General features: G+C 41.0%; 1 protein-coding gene across 11 annotated transcripts in view; it reads left to right on the top strand.

The window, feature by feature from the left end:
- Positions 1 to 15,311, top strand: part of USP40 (ubiquitin specific peptidase 40) — a 90,611-nt gene that overhangs the window by 37,582 nt on the left and 37,718 nt on the right. For 9 of the 11 annotated variants that reach the window (XR_006713245.1, XM_045481768.1, XM_045481767.1 and 6 more), the window contains 8 exons: positions 1,364 to 1,664; positions 5,177 to 5,258; positions 6,752 to 6,923; positions 9,201 to 9,285; positions 10,387 to 10,457; positions 11,175 to 11,494; positions 12,787 to 12,910; positions 14,558 to 14,615. Coding sequence is in view for 9 of the 11 variants with exons in the window: in XM_045481768.1 (XP_045337724.1) it covers positions 1,364 to 1,664; positions 5,177 to 5,258; positions 6,752 to 6,923; positions 9,201 to 9,285; positions 10,387 to 10,457; positions 11,175 to 11,494; positions 12,787 to 12,910; positions 14,558 to 14,615 (1,213 nt within the window). In the remaining 2 variants the exon portion in view is untranslated. Of the gene's footprint in view, positions 1 to 1,363; positions 1,665 to 5,176; positions 5,259 to 6,751; positions 6,924 to 9,200; positions 9,286 to 10,386; positions 10,458 to 11,174; positions 11,495 to 12,786; positions 12,911 to 14,557; positions 14,616 to 15,311 lie in introns of those variants that run through there. The other 2 variants (XM_045481772.1, XM_045481773.1) reach the window with 2 other exon arrangements.

Below are 15,311 nucleotides of genomic sequence, written 5' to 3'. Positions count from 1 at the left end.
TGTGCCAAGTTTGAGGCTTAAAAGAATTAATCCTCAGTTATTAAACAAAGAAAAAAATGGCTAACCAGAAAGTTCATTACTCAAAGTTTTCAAACTGTTATTTGATTGTACCTAAACAAATTAGCTACAAAACTGTTTTACTATCTTTTATACACAGTGTTAACAATACTGTCTGGGTCATATACTCATTCCCTTCTGTTGGTGATACCATCCTACTTTTTTTTTTTTTTTTTTTTTTTTTTTTTTTAAATAGTTTTTTTTTTTTTTTAATTTTTTTTTTTTCAACGTTTATTTATTTTTGGGACAGAGAGAGACAGAGCATGAACGGGGGAGGGGCAGAGAGAGAGGGAGACACAGAATCGGAAACAGGCTCCAGGCTCTGAGCCATCAGCCCAGAGCCCGACGCGGGGCTCGAACTCACGGACCGCGAGATCGTGACCTGGCTGAAGTCGGACGCTTAACCGACTGCGCCACCCAGGCGCCCCTATACCATCCTACTTTGATGAGAGAGTTGGCATTGCTGCACATTCATTCTTTCCAAGTGGAAAATGAGAGAGTCACCTTTCCATATTGACTGATGGACTAAGCAGATGTTGTGCATACCTCCCAGGTGGTTTCCTGCATAAAGTAACTTTGTGCTGTGAGGCAAGAAGATGCAAGGCCACACAGCAATCAGGGAGCGAGAAGGGACAAGAGTAGGGCTGAAAGAGGGGATAGGCAACGAGGAAAGAATGGTTTTTTCTTTCTAACCCTTTAGCGAGAACTTGATTAATAGTTTTTAGGATTAAGACTTAAGCCTTCTGTGCTTTGATTTCGTGAGCTAACCTGTCAGCTTCCTGGACAGACAACATTCAGTTTAGTCCATGTTAAATGACAATTTCAGCTTATGATTATTACTTTACTCCTTTATTACTTTATTCCTTTATTACTCAGAGAGAGTTTGTCTGAGTCACTAGTTTTGAAATTCTCTTCCGTAACGTTTCACTGTCGTGATTGCCTTTGTTTTATGCTCTGTTTATACTGTTTGAAACATCTCAAAAGTGTTTGTTCTGCCTAATCTATTTTAGTAAAGTACTTTTCAAAACTAGTGTTATTGAGGTATAATTAAAGTATTTTTTGGCTTGTGGCACGGCAGCTTTCTCCCTTGATGTGACTATTAGACCGTTTAAAGGAGAGCACTCTGACTGTTATTAAATGTCTCATCAGGACTCAAACGGATTTTTTTTTTTTTTTCCCTTCTTAGCTGGGTAGGCCAAAAATAAAGGTGAAGTTCAAATATTTAGTCACAGAAAGGAAGATGTAGTTTTTTATTTAAAAAAATTTTTTTTATTAACCTTAGTATTTGTTTTTTGTCTCTCTGTAGTTCTTACAGCTTCATTCTCAGATATTTCTGCTCAGTTCAGATGAAAATACAGTTAGTCTCTTGAAGAATGGTTCTCTCCAGGCTGAGTCCGATTTTCAAAAGAAGGATCAACACCTTCTCCAGATGCATACTTCAGAATCCCCAGGATTAAATGACAGAAACTCCTGTCCCCACTGGTTTGATATAAATGATTCCAAAGTCCAACCAATCAAGGAAAAAGATATTGAACAGCAGTTTCAGGGTAAAGAAAGTGCCTACATGTTGTTTTATCGGAAATCCCAGTTGCAGAGACCCCCTGAAGGTATGGAAAGAAAAATGTTCTATTTGTTTAAGTTGATGACGTTAGGTGATAAATATTTAATGCTGTTTGAATTTTTACCCTTTTAAAAGAAAGTTTACTCTTGGGCACCTGGGTGGCTCATCAGTTAAGCATCTGACTCTTGGTTTCAGCTCAGGTCATAATCTCACGGTTTCGTGAGTACGAGTCCCACATGGGCTCTGCAATGACAGCGAGGAGGGATTCTCCCTCTCCCTCTCTCTCTGCCCCTCCCCCACTCATGCTGTCTCTGTCTCTCAAAATAAATCAATAAACTTAAAAAGTTTACTCTTGGAACATTTTTAAATATTTTCAAGATTAACAGGAGGAAACACATTATGCAAAAGATATCTAACAGTCATTTTATAATTATATATTTCTATTTATTTTTTCTCCTTTAATAATATGAGGCCATAGTTAGTATTTCAAAATCGGGTGCTTGGATCACATAATGGGTTCTTGTGTGGACCGACTTGCTTGTGATTGCCCTATGCTTAGGCTTGGCTGTGTCGTTTGGCCATGTGTTTGTTGCCTTTGAGTTGTAAGGGGCCCTAGTCTTGTTTTCATATGTCCCCTTTTACTTCTTTTTTCCTTTCCCTCAAGATAATTAATGTAGTCTCTGAGCAATTGAAGTATCTTCAAGACATTCTTTGTTAAACCTTCTAAGACAGCTCATAAGACACGGAGGTTAAACACTGAGACCCACAGTGATACATTATTTTAAAGTGTTTATTTGGGGGGGTGGGCAGAGAGAGAGAGAATCTAGTGCTCCGTCAACATAGGGCCTGACGTGGGGCTCAGTCCCACAAACCGGCAGATCGTGACCTGAGCCAAAATCAAGAGCTGGACACTTAACCGACTGAGCCACCCAGGCACCCCCACAGTGATACATTTTTAATTGAAAGCACTAACATGAATCAAAGTGTGTAGACTTTGGTCACTTCCCAAAGTCCACTCAAAAGTAAAAATCCTAACCAGGGAAGTTCTTGGATTGAGGCAAATCTGTGGTTGCAAATGAGGACACTGTTCTTAGAGAATGAAAATAGTAATCGTTTTTATAAAGAACAAGAAGAGAGCAGTTACTAATTTGCACATGAGTCAAAGGAAATAAAATTTCTGGATCTAAAACTGTTACACAGTTATTCTGTTTAACCAGAAATTCTAGGCTTTATTTTTTTGAAGGGGGAAAAAATACGGTAATGGTTCTGATAAAAATACTGTGAAGGCAAAATTCACAGTTCTAGAAATATATATTAACAACAAAAAAGAACGTGTTCAGATGGAGTATTTCTTTTTCCCCAAATTGAATTTTAGTATGTGTATGATTTGACTAGGTACTAAATGATAGTTTTCTAGTTAGCTTATGAATTGAATAAAGATCTGGCTGAAATCTTTAATGGACTTCTGGGGGGAATAAAGGGATGGAACATGGCAAAATGATTCTAAATTCACCTAGAGAGGTGAGTTAATGGAAACTGACGCAGGACCTACTGAAGGGAATTTACTCCATCAGTAAAAACCTGTTTGTAAAAGCTCCAGCAGTTCAGACAGCACAGTGCTTAATGTGGAGAGGTGGGCAGATCACTGGAGTAGAGCTAGCCCAGATACCCGTCCAGGGTTTTTAAGGTTTTAACCCGTGGTAAGGTAACTTTTCAGCTAAATGGGAGGAAAGGGAAATCACTCAAGAAATAGAGCTGTAAGTAAGCTACTAATCACTTGAATTAGCAGTCAGTGTAATCAAGTGACTGTATTCGTCGCTTGAATGAAATTCGAGTTCCTTTAATGTTTTTGTTAAAAGGGAACCTTAAAATGTATAAGCATATTTTCTTTTTCTTTCTTTAATTTTTTCAATGCTCATTTATTTTTGAGAAAGCAATAGAGTGCAAGTGGGGGAGGGGCACAGAGAGAGAGAGAGAGAGAGAGAGAGACAGAACCACCCAAAGCAGGCTCCACACTCTGGGCTGTCTGCACTGAGCCTGATGTGGGGCTTGAACTCGTGAAACGTGAGATCCTGACCTGAGCCGAAGTCGGTCGCTTAACTGACTGAGCCACCCAGGCGCCTCATATATTTTCTGATCTTAAGGTAGAGAAGACCTTTCTAAGCTTAAAAGGAAAAAAAGAAAATTTAAGGAAAAATGTTACAAACATTTAATAATCTAAAGGGCAAATGACAAGCCCTGTGGGAAACAGGAAAATATATGACATTTATTTCCAGGCTGCAGAGTGCTCTCGTGTATATTCCATCGTGCTTAATAGAAAATTGGGAGAAGGATATAAATAAGCAAATGTACAAAGAAGAGCAACCAATAAAGTGAAGGAAAAAAAAAAAATTCAACCTAACTCATAATCAAAAAACAGGCATTGAAACGGCAGTGAGATGCCACTTTTTTCCTGCCAAGTAAAATGTTTCTGTTAATCTTGTTCTCGATAGTTGGCACTTCGTCTGGTTAGGTATATAAAGTAGTATAACCGATTAGGTTATGTGTATTTAAAAACCTTAAACCAGGGGCGCCTGGGTGGCGCAGTCGGTTGAGCGTCCGACTTCAGCCAGGTCACGATCTCGCGGTCCGTGAGTTCGAGCCCCGCGTCGGGCTCTGGGCTGATGGCTCAGAGCCTGGAGCCTGTTTCCGATTCTGTCTCCCCCTCTCTCTCTGCCCCTCCCCCGTTCATGCTCTGTCTCTCTCCCAAAAATAAATAAAACGTTGAAAAAAATTAAAAAAAAAAAAAATAAAAAAAAAAAATAAAAACCTTAAACCAGTAATTCTGTAAATTGGTCTTGAAATAATCAGAGTTGTGTATCAATATTGATGTTCAAAGATGTCAGAGATGTTCGTTACTCCCATTATCTTATAATAATGACTACAAATCACCCCAATGTCTAACAAAAAAGATTGGTAAGATTAATTCTGCTATTTATAGAATGGACTACTGTGCAATCATTTAAAACTTTGGAGAAACACAAATGTGAAATGAAAAAGCGTGTAACAGATTTGTTAAATACAGTGCCAGTCACTTTCAATAAGCGTGTGTATGTGCGCACATGCACGTGTGCACGTACAGACACGTTGCGCAGGTCCATAGAAGAGAGACCAGAAGTATATATAATAAATTTTAGGAGTATCTCTTGGGAATGGGATTACAGGTAATATCTATTTCTTTTATATTGGAAAAATACTTTCCAGAATTTTTGCAGTGACCAGTTACTACATTTGTTATCAGGGAGAAAATAGTGGGTGTTCTTTTTTTAAGTGTATTTAAAGAGAATCAAAGAAATGGACTCCTTCTACTAGCTTGGCTTAAAGAGCCAGGTATCTTTCATTTGTCGTAATGTGTTCGTTTTTCAGATGGGAGAGCTTAGATCCATGAGAAGTTCGTGTTCACAGATAGTTAGTACAAGCTTTCCTAGCTCCCAGCACTTTCTACTTTGCCCTGCTACCAGGTGTCCAGCAACCAGAGTTCGTGTAGTCAGCCCAAGTTAATGACGTTTTTTTTCACAGCTCGAGCCAATCCAAGGTACATGGTTCCAGGTCATTTGCTGAATGAAATGGATGCGGCCAACATTGAACTGCAAAGAAAAAGGTGAGTTTGACCTACTTTTAGAGTTTGAATGGTTTTTCTGGAGAATGAGGATCTAATTTAGGTCTTAAGTATTCAATCAGAAAAATTAAAAAGAAAAAAAAAGTCAGTTAATGCCAGTGTCTGTGTAGCTGCTGAATTTTTATAGTGAGAGTATCTTCTACTTTGAAATGATCCTTCTCTGTGACAGCGAATGCAATCATGTCACACGAATGGCCGTTGCTGAGTAGGGATGAAGCCTGGGAACGCTGGAGAACTTGGTAAACACAGAGTCCGCTAAATGAATTGTATCCTCGCCTGTCAGGTGGTGCTCTAGGTACAAAGAGCCCGCTGTGAAAATCACCCCTCCTTATTTTAGTTGTGGAGAAGTGACACGTAGTGACAGAAGACCGAAGGTGGGTGAAAGGAAGGAATGTGGATTCCGCAAACTCTCTGGCAAAAACCCGTAATGGGTTATCCCAAGCGCGGTTTGTGAGAACTTGATGATTTCCTGTTCTCTTTTGAGGTGTCAGCGTGGACCCTGAAAAACTGGATCTTTAGTTGCTCTCTGACAGGGTCAGTGGGGTTTTGGGTTAGGGAAGTGGATGTTCTCGTGGTCTCCATGTGGCTGGCTCATTATGTAGCAGGGATGTGTTCAGCATTTTTATCATTGACTTGAAGCTGGGGGAAAAAAGTGGCAAATGGATTGAATGGCAAACCGCTGTCAAAGGAAATCAAGACACTAAAAATATACAACCTAGAGTAAAACATCTGAAACAGGAAAGATAACCTGCCTGAATGGGTGCACATTAGCAGTGGGTGTTCAGAGCAACAGCAGCAATAACGTAATGGGTTTAGCCAGCCAGCACTAAGCTTTTTTATGTGAGCATCAGAAAAGTTAGTGCTGTCTTTGACCACATTAATAGAATTGTGTCTGGAGAACCTGAGCAGTGGCCTCACCCAGCTCTCCCTTGGCCAGATTGCCAGGAGTGGAGTAGCCAGCACTGGCCTTAGGGGAGCCGAGCGGATTCAGAGAAAAGCAGCCAGCACCAGGCTGCAGCTGAGGACCTTCGACCTGGGGAGAATAGACTCTGGAGGATCTTGAGATCCACTCTAAATATTTTACGGAAGAGTCCACGGGGTCTAGTGAAAGTAAGGGTGAGACAGAAGTTTAAAAATCTGGCGCTTAATGCATTACAGGAAGAGGTTTCAAGCATATTTGTAACTGTAGTCTCAGGGTTGGAAGATTCTGAGCGTGGATACTTTTTCAGAATAATATTGCACAGTGTGTCTTAAAATTCGTTTTCCTTGGAATTCATGGTGGCAGAGCTGAAAACTTGCTATCCATTGAGAAACTAAAATGAGCTACTTTTGGAGCATGGAGGAAAAGGACATTAGTGATAATTAGGTAGAATAGAGAACTTATTTATATTGTAAATCAAGTATTTTTGTTTGGGGATGAAACAGTGTCTGTTATAAAAACTTAGCATTTGTGTATTTTTTATGCCTCTTTAAAGGGCAGAATGTGATTCTGCAAACAATAGTTTTGAATTGCATCTGCACCTGGGCCCTCATTATCATTTCTTCAATGGGGCTCTGCACCCAACAGTCTCTCAAGCAGAAAGCATGTGGGATTTCACCTTTGATAAAAGAAAAACTTTAGGAGATCTTCGACAGTCAATACTGCAGGTAATTTAGCCCTGCTTCCTCTTACTAATTGAGACATTAAGGTCCATCTCAAGCTGGACTCTCCTTTTCAAAAACCCTGTTTGGGAGACAACTATTTCTTTTGCAAAGCCACTTAAAATCCTACGGCTGCCACTTCACGAGGGTTGCCCCAGATGTTCTCCCTGTGTACGTCTTTCAGAGAGGCTTTTCTGCATGCCGAGACCCACACTGTCCTGCCAGCAGGTTTTCAGGGGGAGAGTCAAGCCTGGTATATTTTATCTGGGGAGAAAGAGGATAAGACTGTCCCTTTTTTGGAAAATTATTTGTTAAAAGAGGAGAAAAAATAAAGATGAGCATGTTGCCCAAAACCAAGAGCTAAACAAACAAAAGCATCTAACACTTCTCCCTTTCCTAAGTAGCGTTTCCTAAGAGCGTTTTGTTGTTTTAATTTTTTTTTAAGAGAAAAATTTTTTTTTCTCTTAAAAAAAATTTAAGGCAAAAGAGAAAGCCAGACAGTGCGCAAGCAGGGGAGGGGCAGAGAGAAGTGGGGAGAGAGAATCCCAAGCAGGCTCCACACTTGTCAGCACAGAGCCCGATGGGCTCAAACCCATAAACCATGAGATCACGAACCGAGCCGAAATCGAGAGTCGGATGCTTGACAGACTGCGCCACCCAGGCGCCCTGAGAATAGCATTATCACTAAAGCTTTTCAGTGAAGGAAAATCGCTCCTGGTGTGCAGTTCAAACGAGCCTCGTCGTCAGTCATTTCCTCTGAGTAACCGATCCAGGCGTGCTGCTTACTTTACTTCCAGTGCCTTCATGTAGATCATGTCCCCTGGTTCTTAATCTCACGGCAACCCAGGGTAAGCTAACTCCATGTGACAGGTGAAAAAATTGTGGTTTGGGGACATCTAATGGCTTGTGTACGGTCGGCCTTCTGGTTGTGGCAGAACTAGGCCCCGGTCTCCTTACTCTTTCCTTCCTTTTAATCACACCTTTTCACCTTGTGCTACTTCCTAATCAAGGAAAAGGGAAATAGAAAATGTAGGCATTAATTTCTTGCAGGAATAAATGAATTTTCTGAAAAAATGTATCAATTCCCAGGGCACCTTGGTGGCTCAGTCTATAAGCATCTGACTCTTCAGCTCAGATCATGATCTCATGGGGCTCTGTGGCAGCGTGGAGCCTGCTTGGGATCTCTCTCCCTCGCTCTCTGCCCCTCCCCCACTCATGCTCCCACTCTCACTCTCTCTCAAAATAAATAAAAAAAAACCACTTATCAGTTCCCAAAATTATTCACTTTCTCTTGATTTTCCTCTTGTACAAAGAAAAGCAGGCCAATGTCTTTTTTAACTTTAGTGGATTTGAATGATATTTACATGTTGGATTCGTATCAGGATTTCTGAAATTTCCTAGTGTTTCTGAATTTTTGCATTAAAAGTTCACTCCTGAGCCAGTCCAGGCAGCGTTGTTATAGGTAGGTTTGGGAAGGGGACCCCATCTAGGGGGACCTTTCAGATGGAAAAGACCTCTTCACCTTCGTAAGTTTCAAATTTGTTCCAGTCTGCTTTCTGGTGTTTTAAGTGCACATCTCTGTTATTCTGGAGGTAAGACATTGGCAAGAGGCTGCAGGGTTGACTCAGTTAACTAATCACCTGTAAAGAGGAGATTTCTTTTTAAGGGAGCTACCTTGTGGTATTGTGGAGAGGAATGAAGTAGGACTGACCCTTACAGGCGATGTTATTATCCTGGTGAGATGAGCAGTCCCCAGAGTCTTAGATCTAGAAACTTAAAAAAAAAAAAAAAAAAAAAAAATCCATGGTGATACTACTCTGTAAACTGGCAATGCTACTTTTTGAATTTATAGTGGGAAACATTCGTTTCAAGTTAACAAAAATGTTGGTGTGTGCTTTTCCCTGCACAGTGCTAGTGAAACGAATGATTCTTGCTCTTTGGACAAAGATTTTTGGGCTGGCATGCTATCAGTGTGCCTTCCCGTGGAAGTGGCCTTCCCCGTGAGTGAAGTACAGTCGTCGGGGTGGTCATCACGTTCACTGTGTATGCAGCATTCTCCGGTCGCTAATGGCTGAGATTAACCATCCTTGGATTTGGCTTATTTAGCAACAAGTGATGCCTTCTTGCCACATTTTTGGTGCTGGGTGGGATGGATGTATTCATTTGCTAGCTCCCCGTTTCATCTAAACACATGTAAAATTGCACAGTGTGATTCTTTCACCTGGAAATGTGAAATTAATGTTACTTCCCATCGTTCTGTTTTCTTCCACTAATATTCTGTAGCTGTTAGAATTTTGGGAAGGAGATCTGGTGCTTAGTGTGGCAAAGCTTGTTCCTGCAGGACTTCACGTTTATCAGATGCTGGATGGTAAGATAAATAACTGAAATACAACAACTCGTCGCATATATTTATACTTTGATCATCTCCTCTGTGATTGTCTTCTCTTAGCTGGTCTCTCCCCCTACTTGCTACTTCCTTAACTAGGCTATCATCACGTTGTTGGTTTTCAAAGAACTAATTTATCTGATTTATGTTCTATGTGAATTCTGCTAGCACAGACGTGGTTTATATTTTTTTTTCAAATTAAGGGCACCTCTCCACCAAAACAAGTTTTTGAGAGGCTTTGGATTTTTTTTTTTTTTTTATATTACCACAGATTTTGTAGCAAAGCAGACAAAAATACTTTGAGAACTTAAAAGTATTTGCCACCTGTGAATAACAATGAAACAATAGTAATAGCAGTAGCTGTAGTGACATTTATTTTGGACTTCACTGTGCTAAACACTGAGATAAGTTTTCTGTAAATTGTATCCTTTGATTTTCACAAAATTCTTTTATCTCCATTTCCTAAACAAGAAAACTGACGCTTGGGGACGAGACACTCAGGACAGATAGCTAATTAGTGCTGGGTCCCAGGCCATGTGATGCCTAAGCTCACTCCTGCACGGTGTTCATTACGGTCAGTGCTTCCCCTGCTCTCGTGCTCGGGAGGCTTACATAACAACAGTGCGGAAATGCTTACATAAAATGGAAAAAAAAAATCGTAAGAGTATGATGAGAAGAATAAAGATAAACGTAACATCGGGACACCTGGGTGGCTCAGTCAGTTAAGTGTCTGACTTCAGCTTGGGTCATGATCTCGCTGTCTGTGAGTTCAAGACCCACGTCGGGCTCTGTGCTGACAGCTCAGAGCCTGGAGCCTGCTTTGGATTCTGTGTCTCCCTCTCTCTGCCCCTCCCCTGCTCGTGCTATGTGTCTATGTCTCAAAAATGAATAAATGTTTAAAAAAATTTAAGGTAAGAGTAATAGTAAATAATACCAGTATAATATTATGACTGCCTTTTCCTTAATTTTCCTTTATGAGAATGCTTTTTCAAACAAATATTTAAGTGTCTCAGGTTTTTGTTTTTGTTCGGTTGTCTTTGGTGATCATGACAGATGGTCTCACTGATGGCCTCCTCTTCCTAGGAGATAACCTGACACTGTGTGAAATGGAAATTGAGGATGGGGAAGACATCTTTGTATGGAATGGGGTGGAGGTAAAAACACATTGAAGAAATATTCATGATGGTTCTGTTTTTTTCAGTTGTTGAATAAAACTTTATTCAGCATACGTGAAGGCAGCTAGATTTTAGAAAAAGTCTGAAATGTCTGATAAATTGTAGGTATAATCAGTGTTAGTTATGTGCTAAAGAGACGTTTATTGAGTGCCTCCATCGAGCCAGATGCTCCATTCAAAAGTAAATAGTCCTTCATGCGTTCCGTGTAAATAATTGTACTGATCCGGGTGCTGAAGTAGGGATCTGTGCATATTCCCTGAGGGAGTTCAGAAGGGGGCAAATACTTACACTGAGTTCTAGGAGTTACCTACAAGAGCAGAGTGAGTTTTCTAAGTCAGGAAAGGGGCAAGGAGCGTCTCACCCGCTTGGTGGACTGCCCTTGGTTCATCTCCTGTATTTCCAAGGCTCTTTTTCTGTTGTTGTTTTTTCCCCAAGGCTTTATTACCACTACTGGGGACTCGTCCGTCTCTGTCTCCACTCCAGATTTCTCTCCTAGAAAGTAAAAAATGGCTAAGAGAAAGTTTCAATGGAAAAATCTAGAGTTGTTCTTCTGATATATACAAGACATTTGTGAAAACTGTATTTCACTTGAAAAAGAATGAGAATTCTTCAAGAGTAGTCTTTTACTGTGTTGTTCTGTTGACTTGATCGTGGCAGATAGAAACTATACTAACACTTATCTTGCTATCGTTGTAGGTTGGTGGCATCCACATTCCAACCGGTAGCGACTGTGAGCCTGTGCTCATAAATGTTCTTCATCTCGCAGCAAGCAGCCAGGGGGAAAAGTGTCAGCAGTTGGTAGAGGCCCCACATGTGTTCCCATCCAATGCAGAAGTGCGGGCTGTGCTCACAGCCTTGGCAATGCCCGTAGCCGTCCTCTTCGTCAGCACCACCGACTCTGTCGGGGAAGAGAACTGGGTCGCTATTCCCGAGGAAGATCTGAAGAAGACGTTCAGAGAACAGGGCCTCGGGAACGGGAGCTCAGTTCTCGTTCAGGAGTCTAAAGATGATAAGAGGTAGCTTGCTGAAACATAAGAGAATTCCTTTTTAAGAAATTTTAATTATAGTTTTTCTATCTCTTAGAACTCTAAAGCCTTATTTTAATAATGGTAAGAGTTCAGTATTTTCCTTTTGTTTCTAAACATCGTGTTCTGTGCACTGTATACAGGAGTGTTCTGGGTTAGGCAGCTTGGAGGAAAGATGATACTGAAATGGGTTTGTTTGTTTTTTTTAATTTTGCCAGTAAGTATGGTCGATAATATAGGTGTAGATGAGATATAGTCTGGTTTTTTATAAAGCAGAATCTTCGCAAATCAGTTCTGATTAGCACTCACTACAAAACTGAAGGCACGTTCTCACAAAGTTCCTGAATTGTTTCATGAGGAGGATATTAAGATACAGCTAAATTTGTCCATTTTGTCACAAGATTCCCAGAAGGCAACTCCAGTTTTCATCACAATCCTTTTTCTGACTCCTGAGACCCTCCCATCTGCCCAGATATGGCACTTAATGTCGGGAATTATAACTTCGGTCCCCATGAGTCACACGGATGCTCCGAAGTGCCGCGTCTCTCCGTTTGTTACCCACGTCCGTTGTGGTGCTTTTCTGTGGTCAGTGCGTCCTTCACCATCACCCACCAGCTTTCTGTCTACTGAGGACTTGAGGTTGCCAGCAACAAATGAGTTCGCTCCTTGACCAGTGCCACGAATATGCTTACATTACAGGCTCCGTGTTGTCAGTAATGGTGGCCGTGACATAGGGCGCTCGGAACCGCTTTTATTTTGTATCACATTTATCACTACCGCTCTTTGGGATGAGTGTTTTCCAGTCATTTATTTCCACACTTTGTTGATTTAACTTAAAAGTTTATTATACGTTCCTTTATAAAAAAATAACATATGTGTGTTAGGACTTGGGGAACGGAGAAGCGAAGACCGAGCCTCTGTGCTCTGGGCTGGCTTCCCTGGTGGTTCCAGGTGCAGGTCTAAGCGCTCTGACACTTCTCTTTGAAAACGGTGGCAACACACAAGACGAAAAACGTGGCACCAGGTTATTTGTATGAGCCAAAGAATAGTTGGAGTCCTGAATACAGACCCTGTAGACCTACTGCCTAACGCTGCCCTAGAAGCATAGTGTGCTTTCTTAAAGCCAGCTCCGTACGCCCTGGTTACCTGCAGTCAGTCACGTCAGAGATGCCTGCAGAATTTTAGAAATAGTGCATAAGGGAAAGTGTTAATTTTCCGATCCTTTCTGATCTGTAGAAGTGCTGTGTAAAAACCCATTTTTTTTAATGTCTCTTTCCCTACAGTTTGCTGCTCAGACAAGGGAAATGGTTCACTGGTGTGAGTGAGACCAGCTGGCTCCAAGTTCAAAATTTATGCGAGGTGGAGTCTGAGGAGAAGCAAGTTAAAATATCAGCAACTGTGAACACAGTGAGTAGGTTGCACTTCAAGTTTGGAGGACGGTTTTCTAGTTGGACAGAATTTGACATGGAAAGCAGTACCCGAAGTCTTCAGGACAGTTGACTCAGTGGGCTTCTATTTTTTTTTTTTTTCCAACGTTTATTTATTTTTGGGACAGAGAGAGACAGAGCATGAACAGGGGAGGGGCAGAGAGAGAGGGAGACACAGAATCGGAAACAGGCTCCAGGCTCTGAGCCATCAGCCCAGAGCCTGACGCGGGGCTTGAACTCACGGACCGCAAGATCGTGACCTGGCTGAAGTCAGACGCTTAACCGACTGCGCCACCCAGGCGCCCCTCAGTGGGCTTCTAGATCTAAAGAAATCAACTTTTGGGGGCACCCGGTTGGCTCAGTCAGTAGAGCATGCGACTCACGATCTCAGGGTCATGGGTTCAAACTCCCATGTTGGGCGTTGAGCCTACTTTAATAAAAAAAAGGGAGGGGGGAGGAAGTCAACATTTTATTACTAACATTTGATTACTGCTCGTTTACCTGTATCAGTGGCATATTTATTTCAAGAAAATATGGGCCGTTTTTTCCCTCTAGAGGCTGGAGTTAGAATATAGGATTTGCCTATTTAATTAGTTCATGGAATTTGCTGGCTTCGATAAATATAAAATGTTGTTTTCCTACGACCTTTTCTCTATTTTTTAAACCAGGCATGTATGTTTTACTTTTGTGTTGTGTTGTTGTTGACCTTCATTTGCTCTACGTGCTCTGTATAAAGCCAGCTGCTCTTAAAAGTGATTCTTCACTTTTCCACTTGAAGACCGTGACCCTCATTTCCTTAAACATCATTCCAGGAAACCTCTTTTTATATTCACATATTCTCAGTTCATTGAGGTTTTTTTTTATCTATAACATCAAAAGAAACCTGTTAAAATGTTTTCTTTAAATACTCTAATTTCTTACGGTGCATTAATATTTGTTGGTACAGTAGAGGGGACAGTATAAGGCTGGTGCCCTGAAGCTCGAGAGACCTGCCATCCTGACCCTAAGTAAGGACTTTGGGGAGTCCTGGTTACTCAGTCCTTGTCCCTTCTTGGCACCTTCTGGGGCGCTGCTGGGAGGATCCTGTCCGTGATCGCTGACATCACTTTACCGCTGAATTTCCAGTTTTATGCCCTAGAGGCAATTAGCCTAAACCAAAAAGGAAAAAAAAAACCAATATAGATAAAATGATTTAAACAGTGCCCTTGGATTAGCATTGTACATTTTTATATTTTCTATGCTCATTGGCCCTGAATTCGTCATTCTTAACATAAACAAATACCACTAACTTTGTTTTCTTTTGTTTGCTGTCATTAAAAAGGTTAGTGGGTTTTCCGCCTTTGTAGCTAGAATTGCTTTAAGTTTTTCCATAAGTGTCTTCTTTCTGCTGCAGTTAACATCAGTTTGGTAAAATCTTAACTATTAAGATCTGAGTTTTTATTTTTAACTTGGTAGAAGATAGAAAATGAATTTCAGGGGTAGAAAAAAGAAATCTTTTTTCAAGTAGGCCGAAACCCTGCCCAGTAACTGGTAAGGCAGCTAACCTGTTTACGTGCGCACTGATGACCTCATGCTGTCCCCTCCCGTTGTTCTCCCACAGAGTCACTAGTTCATTTCTCTATTTTAGGTGGTGTATGAGATTCGAATTAAAGCCATAAAGGAATTAAAATTAATGAAGGAACTAGGTAATCATTTACGTTTGCTTTCGGGTTTTGGGGGTTAATTTAGTTTTGTTTTGATTTTTGGTTGAAAAAACTGTGGGAATACAAAAAGTAATTCAGCAGTGCCTGGGTGGCCCCAGTCACAGTTGACCGTCCGACTCTTGATTTTGGGTCAGGTCGCGATCCCAGGGTCGTGGGATCAAGCCCTGCATTGGGCTCCGCTCTGAGCATAGAGCCTGCCTAAGATTCTCTCTCTTGGCCCCTTCCCCCAGCTCGTGCATGCGTGTTCGTGTTCTCTCTCTCTCTCTCTCTCTCTCTCTCTCTCTCTGTCTCTCTCTGTCTCTCTCTGTCTCTGTCTCAAATAAGTAACAGGGAAAATTCATGCACCTACCACACAAAATGGACAATTGTTAACATTTTGTCATGTGTTTATTGTTGTTTGAAACATTGCAAATACAATTAAAATTCTCTGTGTCCTGCTCCTCAGACCTAGTCCCTCTCCCTCCCCAGATGCAACCAGTGTATCTGATTTGGGTGTGTGTCTAGTGTATGTGTTCATATTGTACTTCTATATTATGCTTCCACATAGAGATGTATGTGTGTATTTTCACATTTAAATTAATTCTGTCATACTGAATATAACATTCTGAAACCCACTCCTCACTCAGCATTAGGTTTTCTTTAACAGCTTTATCGAGGTATAATTTACATCCTATGAAG

This window comes from Leopardus geoffroyi, chromosome C1 (assembly GCF_018350155.1).
Source record: "Leopardus geoffroyi isolate Oge1 chromosome C1, O.geoffroyi_Oge1_pat1.0, whole genome shotgun sequence".
Lineage (NCBI taxonomy): Eukaryota > Metazoa > Chordata > Mammalia > Carnivora > Felidae > Leopardus > Leopardus geoffroyi.
Note: the sequence above shows the minus strand (reverse complement) of the source record. Positions and strands in the feature narration are given on the sequence as shown.